The following is a 16659-nucleotide window of genomic DNA, read 5'->3' as shown; positions in this document are numbered from 1 at the left end:
TTTCTGCCAGTTTGTCCAATGTAGTGTTTGTCACAGTTCTTGCAAGGTATTTTGTAGATGACGTTTGTTTTATTTGTTGTCTGTATAGGGTCTTTTAAGTTCATTAGCTGCTGTTACTAACCTTCCAGCTCAGCGAGCAAACTCACATCCAGTACCTCAACCTGAGCTACAAATCTTCTCAAAACTTGCTATCCTTAAGGATGGCCGAACATGTTCAGAGAGCAGTCAGCAAAACATTATGGACATGTGGGCTTCACAAATAGAACTATTGAGCACAAAAAGCAAAAATGTAAGCAGCAGCTAGAGGATTGCATTCAGTTCTGATCGTTACATTTGAGGAAGAGTGCAAGGGTCTTAGAAAGGATGCAGAGATATTCTAGAGTGGTTTCCAAGACAGGGAATTTTAATGCAAAATTAAATTTGAGAGGCTCATGTGGTTGTCCTCTGGGCGAAGAAGATTGAGGTGAAATTTCACAAAATTTTACCTGATTATCACAGGATTAGATAAGGTAAAGAAACGCTGCTTCCGTTAGCTGATATTGCAAGAACTAAACCATGCAGGCAAACACTTTGAGTGAGCGATGAAGGGAGGTGTGAAGGAGAATATTTTTACTCAGTCAGTGGTAATGAAATATGCACCCACGGCCCATGTAAGCAAAGTGGGTTGAAATTTGAAGAAATAACCTGGCAGAGTTCACAGGGGGAGGTGGGTGGGCCAGTGGGCTGATGAGATTGCTCTGCAGAAAACTGGCATGAACTAAATGGGTTGAATGGCCTTCTTCTATGCCATTGCAATAGTTTGGGGTGAATCTTCACTCCTGAGCTGTGACCTGCCAAGAGCAGAGATTCTTCAGCCATGCAAATCTGACTTGGGAGAAAGCGGCCCAGACAGTCGGGCTTTTTTTTTGTTTTTACAAAAACCACTCTCATCTGGTTCACTAGTGCCCATTTTATGCCAAGCAGAAATCCCTGCTCTGGCTGAGGTGTGACTCCTACAGTGACTGCTATCTGCCCTCTGGGCAAATAGGAATATACACTGGACGCTGGTCTCCTCAGCAATGACCACAAGCTATGAAAGAGTTAAATCCTGAAGAGATTTGAGATGATGGGGGAATGAAGAACAGTAAGGAGATGAGATACTTACTTCTGCAGTGCGGCATTATCTTTGAGAAAGAACTGCCTGAAAAATGGTGCAATCCGATTGTGTTCGGGATGGTGGTGGGCTGGGGACTCAAGCTGATCTCCTCACCCATCCCACCGTCACCTCACTCATCCACCTCAAGCAATTAATACCCAACAGGAAGTGGATAGAGAGAGTTGGATAAATGCCTCGAAGAGTTTACAGACTTACAGGGTGACGGGAAAGCATTGGGGAAGGGGGGAAATGTTTAGAAACTCTATCAAAGGAGCTGGCAGGGCCATGGGTGGCAGAATGAGGTTGTTGACTTGCTTGCTGGGCTGGCTGCTTCTAGTTCAGGCGTTTCATCACCCGTGCTAGGTAACATCATCAGTGCATCCTCTGATGAAGCAGTGTTGTTCTACTCCATGTGGTATTGAAATCATCCAGTCTGTTGATGTGTTTTGTGTTGTTTCTGGTCTTTTTTTTTATTTGCAAGTGTTTGTATACATGGTCTAATCCCACTTGTTTATCAAATGCCTTCTGGGTGGAGAATCAGGCGCCTCGGAATTCCCGTGCATGTGTGTGGTTGGCTTGAGCTAAGATGGTCATCTTGTCCCAGTTAAATTGATGACCTTCATTGTCTGTCCGCACTGAGATGAGGAATAGTTTATTGTGTTGTTTTGCTGCTGGCTGGTGTTCCTGTATCATGATGGCTAGTTTCCTTCCTGTGTGACCGATGTAATGTTTTTGGCAGTCCTCGCACGGTATTTTGCACACTACATTGGTCGTACATATTGTGGGTAATGGGGTCTTTGGCCCTTTGTAAGTTTTTGTCATAGTATGGCTGTGTGTTTGTGTACTTTCCTGATTCCTTGTGGTAGTAGTGGTGAACAAGTCAGTAACCTCACCCACAACCCGAGCTACAAATTGTCGCAGGAACCTTTTTGAAGTAGACACATTGGCTTGTATCTGTGCCGAATGATTCTGGTAGTTAACCCAGGAGAGGCCAGGAGTGAAATCCTGTTACTTTGGTACAATTGAGGCAGAATGCCAGGCAGTGGAAAAGTGATCCAGTCACTTTCGCAAAGTGAGGCTTAGTTTTTGGGGCTACAGGAGAAGTTCTTATGGCCTTCTCAGGCATGACTGCCCTGAGAAGGGGATGTTAAAGGGTTTTATGGAACCTGTCATCCAGAGATGGGTCGAGGGGAGGGATAGAGTGGGCAGGATCAGTCAGGCAGGTAGGGCAGAAACAAAGGGTGAGGTGGCATCATTGGCAGCTTCAATGCATGCAGGACGCTCTGAGTGAAGTGTCCCCATCTTTCCTACCTCACCAAGGGTACAGCTTTAAATACAGGCTGCTTCCTCCCTCTTGATGTCTTATCCACTTTCCTACTCTCTGGCACTCTGCATCGATTTTTTTTTTTCCCTGCGGAAACACAATTTCACTCCTGACCTCCGAGATAGTAAGAACTGCTGATGCTGGGGGAAGAGATAACAGTGTGGAGCTGGAGGAGCACAGCAGGCCAGGTAGCATCAGAGGAACAGGAAAGCTGACGTTTCTGAAGTAGGGTCCCAACCTGAAACATCAGCCTTTCTGCTCCTCTGATGCTGCCTGGCCTGCTGTGTTCCTACACCTCCACACTGTGTTATCACTCCTGACCTCTCCTTGATGAACCCTGGGTTAACTTTGAGTCATTCAGCGCAAATAGAGCCCATTGCTGCCAGTTCCTTGGAAGTTTCTTAGCATTTCCCCCTCCCAGCTGTCTTCCGTAGCCCTGTAGTTCTCTCTCAAATCTTTTCAGATATTTACCCAAATCTTTCCCCACTGTCCATATCCTATCCACCCTGGTCTCGCCCTATGATGTGGCGACGGAATTCTGGAATTGGCATCTAATATCCAAGAGGCAGTGTGGGTCGGCAAGAGAGGGGGATGAGTGGGCGTTTGAGGGAGTGAGGGTGAATGAGAGATGAGAGTGAGAGAGGGAGTAGTAATGGGGGTGGGAGAGCAGCAGAGAAGAAGACAGATTGAGAGAATTAGGGAAAGGGGTGAGGGAGAGTGAGAGGAGGTGTTACGCAGGTGGAGTATAATTGAGGACAAAGGGTGTGGCTGAGGGACAGATGCAGAAGAGGATGTGGGAGAGATGGGGGCAGAGAGGATGCTGGGGAAAGATAGTGGGAGGGGGATAGTGTACGAAACAGGGGAATTTGAGCGTGAGCAAGGGAGATCAAGTGGAAGGGTAATATGAGAACAAGGGAATGAGGAAAGTTTCAGTGTCAGTCAGGCATCGCTGACAATGTATTGATTGACCTGTTTATTTTTCGGTGAATTGTTCAACCTGTTTAAAAACTCAATATTAAAGAATGAGAGGTGATCTATTTGAGACATATGTAACAACAGTAAACACCAGGCTGGGATAGAAATTTGTTTTTTTTTGCAGTTCAAGCGGAAATGAACATATACTGTATTCCTGGAAGCTCTGTCTCCTTTTCTGGAGTGGATGAGGAGCAAAAGAACAAGGCTGAATTCTTTCAATGGAAGTTAACCCATGGAAATACAGATATACCAGTACTGCAGTTTCACAAAGGAGATAGACGACCACCTTTGCTAAAAAAGTACGATGGTCGCCTTGATGTCTTCCCACTCAATGGATCATTTGTCCTTCATAATTTAACCACTTCAGATCAAGGTCTTTATACACTTCACATCAATCTGCAAAATATCACGGTGCAAGCCATTCGACTTTGGGTAATGGGTAAGTTTGCCTCGTGATCAGGTAGGAATGATTTGCCTATGGCAAAGTACACGTGCACAAAAATACTGGGACTGCAGCAGTGGAATCTTCCCAAGCAGCTTCCAGACCTGTGTCTGGGAATACCTGAAGGAAAGTCCTGATGTAGGAATGCCCCGGATTGCAGGATCTGAGCTAAACTGATTCTGAGCAAACTGGGCAGAACTTCCCTCTTTTACTTCAGTGCTCAGTTACATCCTGATTCTTGACCCCAACTGTATTAATACCACAAGCTCAATGTTTGTGTAAAAATGTATTCACTCTTCATGCTTTGTAAGTGCACATCGAGAACTCACAATTTAATTTATGATGCACCATCAATGAGAGTACCTGGTGCCAATTTAGTCTTATACACTCTGTTTTTCTGTTAAAAGGCAGATTTTTGTGCTTGTTTGATATTACAGATGCGAACAGGCTTAATGGTTTCCTGCCTTATTTCTCCCTCCCTTTTTTAAATATAGGAGTTACACTTATCACCTTCCGATCTAGTGAGACTCTCCCAAAATCAGGGGAGTCCTAGAAAATTAAAATCAATGCATCAGCTATCTCACTCGCCATTATTTCTTCTTTGGATAATGCCTGTAGTCCCACCAATTTACTTAGTACCACTTCTCTGGTGTTTATGATATTCCCAAGTTCCTCACTCCCTTCCATTTTCTGATTTATTGCTGCTTCTGGAACGTTACTTGTATGATTGACAGTGAAGATGGCTGCAAAATACTTAATCAATTCACTGTCATTTCCTTTATTTTCCATTATTTATTCTGCACGCTATTTCGATAGAACCAATACTCGCTCACTCACTTCCTTTTCTCTAAATATTTATAGAAACTCATCCGTTTTGATATTTCTGGCTAGCTTTCAATCGTATTCTAATTTTTCATTCTTTTGAGTTGTTTTGGTTGCTTTTTGCTTCTTTTCATGTTCTATCCAATCTTCTGACCTGGCACTTGTCTTTGCACAACTTTTGTGCTTTTTCTTTCAAGTTTGGCGCAGTATGTGATGCACTATCTCCTGCACGTTCCCTTTCAAGCCAAATACCACCTTGACTTGGAGCTGTATCACCGTTCCTTCACTGTCTCAGGGTCAAAAATCTCTTCCAAACAGCACTTTGAGGGTAACTAAACCACATGGAAGGTAGCTTTTCAAGTATGCAGCTCACCACCACTTTCTAAATGGCGATTAAGATTGGGTATTATGAAATAGCCTAACCAGCGATGCCCATTTCCTGTGGAAAATACAAAGATATTGGGGTGGCGCAGCGCTGCCTCACAGCACTAGGTACCCGGGTTCAATTCCAGGCTCCGGCAGCTCTCTCTGTGGAGTTTGCACATTCTCCCTGAGTCTGCGTGGGTTTCCTCCGGGTGCTCCAGTTTCCTCCCACAGTCCGAAGATGTGCAGTGTAGATGCATTGGCTATGCTAAATTGCCCATTGTGCCCAGGGATGTTTAGATTAAGTGGGAAAGACATGAGAAATCAAGGATAAATAATGGGTCTGGGTGGAATGCTCTTCGGAGGGGTGGTCTGGACCTGTTGGGCCGTTGACCTGTTTCCACCCAGTAGGGATTCTGTGATCTATGAAGTTGGAATACAGTAACATATTTAGACAATTTGTTCCTAAGAATCCCTTCCGCCTTTCAATGATACCATGTGATCTAAATGCATGTATCTGTTTTCATTCCATATTACTAAGTTTGTTACTTAACAAAAATTGATCAATATCAGATTTAAACTTTATAACTGGTCTAACCTCAACTATAATTTTCAGAAAAGAGTTCCAAAGCTTTCATAATCTTTGCAAGTAGAAGTGTTGTACCTAAGTGTAAGACTTGCAACTGGCTGAAATAATGTATTTTTGTCAGACATGTTAGACTAGTGACAATTCGATGAGTTTGCATTGATCTTTGTAATCTTATTTCAATGACTTGCTTAACCTGTTAAGATGCAAAAGATTAAGCCCTTGTTTTTTTAAATGAATACATGATTAAAACATTCCATTCAAACAGATTAGCTCAAAGGCCTGAACACCTTGTGCTATTGTATTACAGTGTGTTAGCTGCGGAAGTACATCCTACACTCTACAAACTGCAAAATTCTCCTTTTGGCCACTGTCTTCCAACTCTTTTAAGATACATTGTGACCATTCAACACACCCCTGTTTGTGGACTCATTTGTGACCATGTCAGCCACCTAAGCACTGTATTTTAACAATGGCTGTGAAATACTTTAGGAAGTGCTTTGGTGTAATGAAGTGCTGAATAAAAGCAATTTGTTTTGAAAAAGTTTTCTGCTAGGTTGTACAGTCAGACTTCACTGCAATTGGAGAATTCAATACTGCAAGTGCTTTTAATCTGTTTTGCTTTCAGATAAACTATCAAACCCTTCAATATTCAGCAACTCCACCTTCATTGCTTCGACCATCATGCTGACCTGTAATGTTTCTGGGCAGCCTCATGAGTATCAATGGCAGAAAGATGGAGCGAACATCTCTCAACATCACCAACTAGTAGATGGGAACAGAAGCCTCATCATTCCGAATGCTAGGAAAGATGATTGTGGGATGTACGCCTGTGTCATAATCAATCCCGTTAGCTCTGTCTGGGCTGATTATACAGTAACTATTTATGGTAAGCTGGATTTATGGAACTACATGTGTACTGCATCCCAAAGAATGGGATAAGTTAAGAATCTATTAAAGGAGGATCGAAAAGAAGATAAAGACAGTGAAAATAAACTAGGAGTGCACTCTAGTGAGGAATATGAAAGCTGATGATAAGAGCTTCTTTAAAAATGTAACTAGGATGAGAGAGGTCAAAGTGAACATAGACTATTTAGAAAATGAATCTGGGGAGACTTATGGGGAACAAGGAAATGGCAGAGGAGTTAAACAGATTCTTTTGTCTCTTTAGCAATGGAAGATACTTTGAACATTCTATTAGGACTATAGAATATGGGGGAAGAAGTGAATGCCATTACCATCATTAAAAAGTATTATCAGACAATCTACTGGGGCTAATACATAGCTACAACAGGTAGTACTTAAAGTGCTGAGACAGCATGGCTTTGTTAAGGGAGGTCATGTCTTATAAATTTGTTAGGATCCCGTGAAGAGTTAATAAACAAATTAGGTATAGGAGAGCCAGTGGACACGAGCTATTTAGTTACCAGAAGGCCTTTGACAAAGTCCCGTGTGGGAGGAGCCTGCTAAGCAAGTTGAGAGCCCAAGGCATTAGGGGTAAGATACTGGTATGGCTGGAGGATTGGCTGCCTGACAGAAGGCAGGGATTAAGGATAAAAGGGTCTTTTCTCAGAATGGCAACCGATGACCAGTAGAGTTCTGCAGGTGTCAGTTTTGGAACCACGACTTTTCACATCAGACATCTAACAATCTGGATGACGAAACTGAGGGCATAGTTGCTAAGTTTGCAGATATCAAAGATACGTGGAGGGACAGGTAGTGTTGAGGAAATGGAGGACTGCCGCAAGGCTTGGAAAGGCAAGGCAAGTAGGCAAATAAAGGGCAGATGGAATACAATGTTGGAAGCTGTGAGGTGATATACTTAAAGTTGGACGAATAGAGAGGTAGAATATTCTCTAAATGGGGAAAAGCTTTGGAAGTCCGAAGCACACAGGGACTTGCGAGGCCCTGTAAAGGATAACATGCAGGTTCAGTTAGCAATGTCAGCGTTCATTTTGAGAGGGCTAGAATGCAAGAGCAGGGATGTACTGCTGAGGCTGTGTAAGGCTCTGGTCAGACTGCATTTGGATTATTCTGAGCAGTATTGGGCCCTGTATCTAAGGGAGGATGCGCTGGCCTCGGAGGGGGTCCAGAGGAGGTTGCCAAGAATGATCTCGGGGATGAAGCATTTGTCATATGAGAAGCAGTTGAGGACTCTGGATCTGAACTTGATTGAGTTTAGAAGGATCAGAGGGGCCTCATTGAAATTTACTGAATCTGATAGAATACAGAAAGGTCTGGATAGAGCTTAAATGAAGATGTTTCCAGTGGAATGAGAGACTAGGACCTGAAAACAGCCTCTGTGAAGGGATGGCCCTTTAGGACTGAGCTGAAGAGGAATTTATTTTTGGCCAGAGGGTGGTTAATCTGCAAAACCTGTTATTATGGAGAGGGCTGTGGAGGCCAAGTCATTGAAAGTATTTAAGAAAGAGTAAGAGGTTCTTGGTTAATCGGGGATTAAATGTTACAGGGAAAAGGCAGGACAATTAAAGCACATCAGCCATGAACAATTAGCGAACAATCTTGTAGGTTTGTGATCTGTTATGGAAATCGGGAAGGCTAATGGAATGTTGGCCCTTACTCCAAACCTCTTGAAATATAGGAGTAAGGAATTCTTACAGCAACTCTACAAGGTGCTGGTTAGACTGCAACTGGAATTGTGAGCAGGTTTACTCTGCTTTTTTATTTTGTGGATAAATGTTGTTCCATTGGAGCAAAGGTTCACTGGGATAATACCTGGTATGGGGGGATTGTCTTAGGAGCAAAGGCTCAACAGATTGGGACTCTATTTACTGGGGTTTAGAGGAATGCAAAGTGATCTCTTTGAAACAGAAAGGATTCTTAAGGGGCTTTGTAAAATGGTAATTGCTGAGACGAGATTATCCCTCACGGGAGAGCCCAGGACCAGAGGACATAGTCTTAGAATAAAAGGGTGCCATTTGAGAATGAAGTGAGGAGGAATTACTTCCATCACAGGGTTGCGTGTCTTTGGAACTCTTTGCCATAGAGACCTTCAGAGCCTGGCTCCCTGTGTATGGCTAAGGCTGAAAGAGATTCTTGATCAGACGGGGATTTAAGGGTTAAATGGAGAACTCGGGAACTTCGGATCAACCATGATCCTATCGAATGGCAGAGCAGGCTCGAAAGGGTGAACAACCCTAATCCTTTTCCCATTTCATGCAGTCTTGTGCAATCCACATCAAGCAGATGTTCACCTGCACATCTGCCAATGTGGTATACTGCATCCGCTGTTCCCGTTGTGGCCTCCTCTCCATCGGGGAAACCAAGCGGAGGCTTGGGGACCGCTTTGCAGAACACCTCTGCTCGGTTCGCAGTAAACAACTGCAACTCCCAGTCGCGAACCATTTCAACTCCCCCTCCCATTCCTCAGACGACATGTCCATCCTGGGCATCCTGCAGTGCCACAATGATGCTACCTGAAGGTTGCAGGAACAGCAACTCATATTCCTCTTGGGACCCCTGCAGCCCAATGGTATCAATGTGGATTTCACAAGCTTCAAAATCTCCCCTCCCCCTACTGCATCCCAAAACCAGCCCAGCTTGTTCCCTCCTCCCTAACCTGTCCTTCCTCCCACCTATCCCCCTCCTCCCACCTCAAGCCCCACCCCCATCTCCTGCCTATGAACCTCATCCCGCCCCCTTGACCTGTCCATCCTCCCTGGACTGACCTATCCCCTCCCTGCCTCCCCACCTACAGTCACCTTTACTGGCTCCAGACCCGCCTCTTTGACCTGTCTGTTTCGTCTCCAGCTATCTTCTCCTATATCCATCTTCTGTCTGCCTCCCCCTCTCTCCCTATTTATTTCAGAGACCCCTTCCCCTCCCCCATTTCTGAAGAGGGGTCTAAGCCTGAAGTGCCAGCCTTCCTGCCCCTCTGATTCTGCTTGGCTTGCAATGTTCGTCCAGCTCCACACTTCTAGCATCTGCAGTTTTTACTATTGCTGAAACAACCTGGAGAATTCTGTCTGGACACTGCTTCCAATGCCAATACATCCCCCTGTGGATAAGAGGACTGTCGTAAGGTTGTCAGGTGGGCCCATAGAATATGAGTTGCCTGATCAGGTTAACAGCCCCCAATCAGGGAGCCCTGGCTGACAGATACAAACAGGAATGGTGACCACTGACATCCAACACCTTAAAAGAGCAGTGCTCCCACCCGACGTTGTGCACCGGTTGGAGGATGAGGTGCAGTAGAATACGGTCTGGGTGCCCGAACGGAATTTCACATCAGCCCCGGCACCCTGTGCCGTACGTCCTGAGCTGCCTCTGGAATTGTTATCCCGTGTCTTTTAAAGAAATGAAACGGTGGGCTGTATACAGATTGCTTCTTCGCACGCCGTCCACCTCTTCTCCTTTATCCACCGTCCGGGTGCCCATTCGCCACTGGGCACTGGGGATCTCCAGCAGAGTGTACTCTGCGTGGGAGTCCTCCCTCTTTTCCTTCCTTGGGGATTTGGGATGGAGGGTATTTGCATGCAGCGGTCCCTTATGCCCACAGATTGCCATGGTTCATGGACTCCTGGCCCAACTGTGGATTCCGTGGACCATGTATATATTGGGTGTGGGCATTTGCACCTCCTTTTTAGTTATGTCAAAGACCTTCTCCTCTGCTTTTGGTCACACTTCAGCCCCACGCTCCTGGGCATTTGAGAGGGCCATTACTGACTGCACCCCTTCCACAGCTCTGTACGAACCTGGGTATCTCTGGAGAAGGAGAATGCGGTATCCATCAACACTCAATGTCTTTGGGGAGAAGTGGGCAACGTGAGGGGTGGGGGGTGTGGAGTGCTTTACTTCTCCCTCCTAATTGTATTTTGATTTGACCCCTTCCCTCCCCTTCACTTTTTCTTTCACATAGGCATTGCAGGGGTCTCCTTGTTTCTGGTCCCTTGGTCATATGGGTGTTTTTTTTCCCTGTTGACAGAACTTTATTAAAAGTTATTTGCACAAATGGTGTTTTCACTGTGTCTACATACTGGCACAACAGAAAAGGAGAATAAATAGAAGGGAGCAGAGCTTCAGTTCAATCAGAGAGCTGGCTCTGAGCTACCTGGTCAGTATCACACTTGTAAATAAAGGGTGACTTGGTGATGTGATATTGACATCTATCACGTTATTTCAGAGACCAGCTTGCTCACTGTATTCAATGTGTAATCTTATATAATTCTAGCAAGACTGAGCTCAATGACACAAGTTGGTCAGCTCATGAGTTTGATGAATGCAGGCTCAGACACAGGAGGTACATGAGACTGTTATGTTATGGTATAATGACAGTGCAAATATCAATAGTTTTGCCAGATGTTTGCCAACATACCACAATGTCCAAACGTTACGTGGGCATGCTCTACTTGTAGGTCTTGCATGGTCTTAGTGAATTGGTTGCAGCAGCTCACAGCCAGTTGGAATGTTCAGAGTCAATACAGAGCAGGGTGTAACTGGACACTGTTTTTGTGTCTTGTGTAGCCCACACGCAGTGAACGTAGTGAGTCACGAGGACAAGTCCTGTTGTATGTATCACCAGGCAACTCATCACCCTTACACAAGCCTAACAAGAGGCTCTGCAACTTTCCCTTGGTTGGGGTTGGTCAGTCACGCGTAGTGGCCGGTCCTATCGTTTCACGTTTCAAACAGCCATTGGGCAGTTGATCTAATCATGAGTAGGAGCACTCCAGGCCTGTGTGAGAGAACAAACTCATTGCTTTCGGGCAGACTTATTACATGTTTAGCAGCATCCTTTATTCTGCGACCAAATTGCTTCGGTTTAATTAAGTTTAGAGTCCAGCTGTGTTTCAAACAAGTTTCGTTTCTGTATGGGCAATATAGCAGTGTAGGTGGATAGAATCAAAGCAAGAAAGACATTTGTACACCTCAGACCGAATTCAGCGTAAAGCATTATGTAGATTCTACGACCAATCTGTTCCATCTCAACCTTTCAATTGTGAGACTGTGTCTCGCTTTAGCTCTTTCAAGGTGCTTGGAAATGAACACTGGTAGGACCTAGTGCACTTTTGGAGCAATTCAACCGACAGTTTGCTAGCTCTTAACTTCCCTGTGAGACTAATCATGTTGTTACTGTCCCTAGTTTGGTTTCGTTATACAATTATCTCATATATAGGAACAGTTTATTTGCAGAAAGAAGCTAGAATTGAAGCTAAATGTGTGGTTCTCATGGAACTAGGGCCAGAGTTTGAAAAATATTTGTACATGCATTTCTCCAAACAAGGCCATATGAAGTTGGGAAGGGTGCTGTATGAATGAAAGTTATCTAATTTCGCTTTAGATAAGTTCAATGAGTTCTTCTCATATTCAAATTGTCTTTTTATTCAATTTGTCAAATGGCAGTTGTTCTTATTTCCAACAATAATTCAGTGGCTTCAAGGAACACGAAAGTCATTGCTATTCGATTTGATGTGAACCCACCTATAGGTCAGGCCTGGGTATAATTGGCAGACTCCCATCGTTCAAGGCTTTCTGTAACATATTTAGCTTTTTGTGACAATTGACTGCCTTCTTGTCATTTTCTTCCTGCCTCCACGTGATCTGGTCTACTAATTGTATTAATTTTGTTTGCAGGCATTCCACAGGAGCAGTACATAATTGTTGTTGCGTCTGTTGTAGGATTGGTATTCTCTGCAGTCTCTTTTACTGGACAGATAGTGCGGTGCTGTTTGAATAAACTGTTCACTCAACAAGGTATCTGTCAACAACTCTGAAAATGCCTATCAATATTTAAGTTAGTTTTGACGACTCTTGTGCTTTTAACCATGATCGCTGTCCCACTATCCCTTGTCCCTGTCGGTGTCATTATGCCCCATGGTTATATTGTAGTGAGGTGGTTTCCATGTTGTATTTATAGTGAGACCCTACACTAGTTCATGTGTCTCCCCGAGCCAAAGGAAAACACCCAGTGAGAAGGTAGTTTCAATTTCTTTGTAAGCACTCACACACACAGTCAGAATCCAGTGGATTGCCAAGTGGGTTTATAAGGAGGTCGATATTGGATCACTTGATCTCCCTTGATCTTTGTCCTGGCTGGTGATGGCAGGGAATTCCAAGGAGCCCAGGTTTGGCAGGGGTCTCCCATGGACCTGGAGCAGACTTCTCCATTGCACCCGGAATGGGAGCGAGGTGAAAAAAAAATTTATCGCAGATGCTGGAATCCAAGGTGGACAAATGGGTGGCTGGAAGAACACAGTAGGCCAGGCAGCATCTGGAGGAAAGGAGCAGGCAATGTTTCAGGTGTTACTGCCCTTCAGGAAGCTGAAATACCCTCCTGAAGAACGGTTTTAACACCTGAAACATTGGCTGCTCCTTTCCTCCAGATGCTGCCTGGCCTGCTGTGTTCTTCCGGCCTCCTGTTTGTCTACCCTCTCTCTCCTGATAAGGGAACAGTTTCTCTTGGACCTGGTGCAAGAGGTTCTTTGAAGTTGGCTCCAGGTCAGTGCAAGGCTTAGAATAAAAACAGAAAATAAGAGGCAAGGCTTAGCTGACCTGACCACATCTATGGGGAGAAAGAAATAGACTTAAATGGGTGGAATTTTCTGTTGATTAAATTCATTTCAGCATTTGGGACAGTTTCTGGGCCTCAACTCCATATAATTCTGCATTCCATTCCAGGAAACTGCTTTTAATTGTCCGCCACTGCCAATCAACTAAGGGCAGTGGGGGAAGGGGATTTGGGACTATTGTAATTTTTTTTCCCAGATAACCACTCGTGGTACTTTGTGGTATTTTGCCACCTCCTGCCAGTGTGTGTGGTACTGGGTAAGGGTTGTATGACGTAGTTTGTTGCCACCTTTGCTTCAAGTTTGCCTTGAACCCAGATATCAATGATTATCCTCAAACCCCCTCGCAATGAAGACCAACATAACACAAGCCTTCCTCACTGCTTGCTGCATCACTGCGCTTGCTTTCAGTGACCCATGTACAAGGACACCCTTTTGCACATCATCAGAAGCCATATCACACCAGATGGTAGTGCAACAGGTTTATTGGAAAGCTTTTGGAGCGCAGCCCCTTTGTCAGGTGCAATACGAGAGCAGAGCACACAGACCCAGAGTTTATATGCAAAGAGATCCTCCAAGGCAGACTTCAAGAAGCGGAATCACAGGGCAGAGACTGATGGCCAAGTTCCATACCCATGAAGACGGCCCCAACCGTCATCTGGGGTTCATGTTGCTTTACATGTAACCCCACCACGCTGTTCTGTACCTGTAAAATCTTCCTTACTGTCCGATTTTGACAGCATCACCTTGATAAATTGTCATGATCTCTCTACCTTAATTAGTTTGTACAATTTTGAATTTGGCATGTGATTTCAGTCATTTAGTTTGTCTCCAGCACCAATTTATTTTTAATGTTTTGTAGTTATTTTTCTGCCTCACTTAATTGGATGGTGGATCATACTTTTGTTGGTCAGTCAGCTGTTGACACTTTACCCACCGTCTAGCACTCTTTGTGACTGCAGAGATTCATTATCTGACACTCCACTCACACCAGTTGTATGATCCTTTGATCTCTGTTGGCCTTGATCTCTCTACATATAATCTCTGGGTCTGTGTCCTCTGCTGTCTCACTGCACCTGACAAAGGAGCAGCGCTCCGAAAGCTTGTGATTTCAAATAAACTTCTTGGACTATAACCTGGTGTCGTGTGACTTCTGTCTTTGTCCACACAGTCCAACACCGGCACCTCCACATGAAGTCTTCCTTTTGTACATCAGCATTCCTCAATCTGTTATCTAAATAATCCTCTCTATTCTGTTTTACCTACTGAACATAAGAGCGAGGAGTAGAAGTGGGAAGTTGAGCCCCTCAAGCCTGCTCCACTATTCAATACCATCATGGCTGACCTCATCTCAGCCTCAATTTCCCATTTCTGCTTACTGTCCATAGTATACAACTTCACACTTATCCACATTCCACTGCCCTCTGACTCAACTTGTCTAAATCACCCAAGGATTTTATTATGACCTCTTCACCACTTCACTCCCAACTAGATTTGTATCACCAACAAGCTTAGAATTGTTCTGGTTCCAATCTGGTTCCAATGGAGAAATTTACAAACAATAAAAATGCTGCGATTGAAGAAAAATACTAGACACATGATCACTGTTGATTTGTTTTAAAGCTAATCTGGTTCCATAATCTTCTTTTGGGGAAGGAGATCTGTTGTTCTGATCTGATACCACCCACATACTGGTGGCTACAAATCTCCAGCAATGTTGGTGATTGGTAACTGCTCTCTGGACAGCTAGAGTCGGGATGTCAGTGCTGGCTTCACTTGCGAAGCCCACACCGTTATAGAAGACAAAATCAAAGCAATAACCTCTTGTTTGGGACTTTATCAAAAGCTATCTGAAAATCCAAATATACCACATCCACCCCTACACCCTCGTTCATTTTACTCGTAATGTTCTCATTAAAAACACCAGTACCTTATCGAATACGATTACCCATTCAGAAATCTTTCGTTGCCTTCATCTAATCCTGTTGGTGTTTTGCAAGAGTTTTGTAATCACATCCTTTATCATTTTAACCCTTTATAATCTAACATTTTCCCTGCTATCAATTAGGCTAACCAGGCAGTAATTCCAGGCTTTCTCTGTCCCTCCCTTTTTCAAATAGGTGGGGTTACGTTTTCCATGCTGTACTCTTCTGCGAGTGTTCCAGAGCCAACACAATTTTGGAAAATAACAGCAACTACATCCACTATTTCCGTGGTCCCCTCCTTTAGTACCCAGAGCATGTGGATTATCTGGCCCCTGGGGTTTGTCAGTTTTCAATCCCATTCATTTCCCCAGCGCATCTGTTTTACTAATACAGATATTTTTCAATTCTTCCATCTTGGTAGACCATAGCTTCCCAGCATTTCCTGGAAGTTATTAATGTGTTCTTCTAAGAAGATTGAAGTTACATAGTTCTGTATATAAAATAGAAATTACAGCCCTGTTATATTAATTTAAGTGTAATGTCATTGTATAAGTGCTCTGCGATTTCCTTGTTCCACATCATCAGTTCTCCTGTTTCAAGCTGCAAGGGGCTAATGTTTGTCCATTAATCATTTTCTTTTTACCTACTTAAAAGAAATGTTTTTTTCTTGTGAATTTTTTCTAACAGTCTATTTTTCCCTCTCTTAATCAATCTTTTGGTCAACTTGCTAAATTCTAGTCTGCTCCCAGTCCTCAGGCTTGCTACTTTTTCTAGCAACTGTGACTCCACTGTGGGTCTAATACTATCTGTAACTTATTTTGTTTGCCACTTTAGGAAGTAGAGGCAGAAAAGGGAGCTAAAAATACACCAGGAACTTTTTGAAGCAATTTAAATACCTGAGCCTTTTTTTTGTGTGAGCCACTAGTAGTGGAACTCCTCACTTGCCAGCTGAAATGGTGGGTAACCAGCCAAGGCTTCCCATATACATGGCCAGAGATAATGACACTTGCTGTTGTAACGTCAACTCTGTTATATCACTCTAAGGATCTCAAGACTTGAAATCTATTTTGCCATTAATAATCTGAGGCACGTTTTCTATGTTTCTTTTCCCAAGTGAGAGTGACCTGATCGAACTCCTTCACTCTCCTGCCCTGGGCTGTGGTTATTAGTGAGTGCTTGGTTTTCCCCATGGCTGTGATAGCCCAGTATGACCTGCTGCCTGTCAAACTGAGAGACCGTCACTGTTAGCAGTTACACTCTGTCCATTGCTGTGTGTGTCTTTCACCTTCCCAAAGGGGAGGCCTGTTTTAAAGTGGATTTCAAATATCACTAATGATCTTGCTCTTTTATCCATAGCATTACTGATATTTTTACTGATCTTATTCGCTGGTAACAGTACTTCTCTTGTTGCCACCTGCATTGCTCTCATTTTCTGGATTTACATTAAAGGTAGGTCTATCTATAATATTCAAATAGTTGCTTGGTAATCCAGAACGTGAGCATCGCTTAGATAAATACATCTTGTCAAAACTTTCAGTTTGCAAGACATACCAATGAAGGG

The 16659-nt window shown here is 43.9% G+C and overlaps 1 protein-coding gene across 1 annotated transcript in view; it reads left to right on the top strand.

The window, feature by feature from the left end:
* The window catches only part of LOC125446600 (uncharacterized), a 45301-nt gene that overhangs the window by 21224 nt on the left and 7418 nt on the right, over nt 1–16659 (top strand). Inside the window, exons 3-6 of the mRNA XM_048520304.1 lie at nt 3559–3873; nt 6276–6536; nt 12242–12361; nt 16455–16547. Coding sequence (XP_048376261.1) covers nt 3559–3873; nt 6276–6536; nt 12242–12361; nt 16455–16547 — 789 coding nt within the window. The remainder of the gene's footprint in view (nt 1–3558; nt 3874–6275; nt 6537–12241; nt 12362–16454; nt 16548–16659) is intronic.

This window comes from Stegostoma tigrinum, chromosome 34, assembly GCF_030684315.1.
Source record: "Stegostoma tigrinum isolate sSteTig4 chromosome 34, sSteTig4.hap1, whole genome shotgun sequence".
Taxonomy (NCBI): Eukaryota; Metazoa; Chordata; class Chondrichthyes; order Orectolobiformes; family Stegostomatidae; genus Stegostoma; species Stegostoma tigrinum.
The sequence above is the reverse complement of the archived record's forward strand: the minus strand, read 5'-3'. Positions and strand labels throughout refer to the sequence as shown.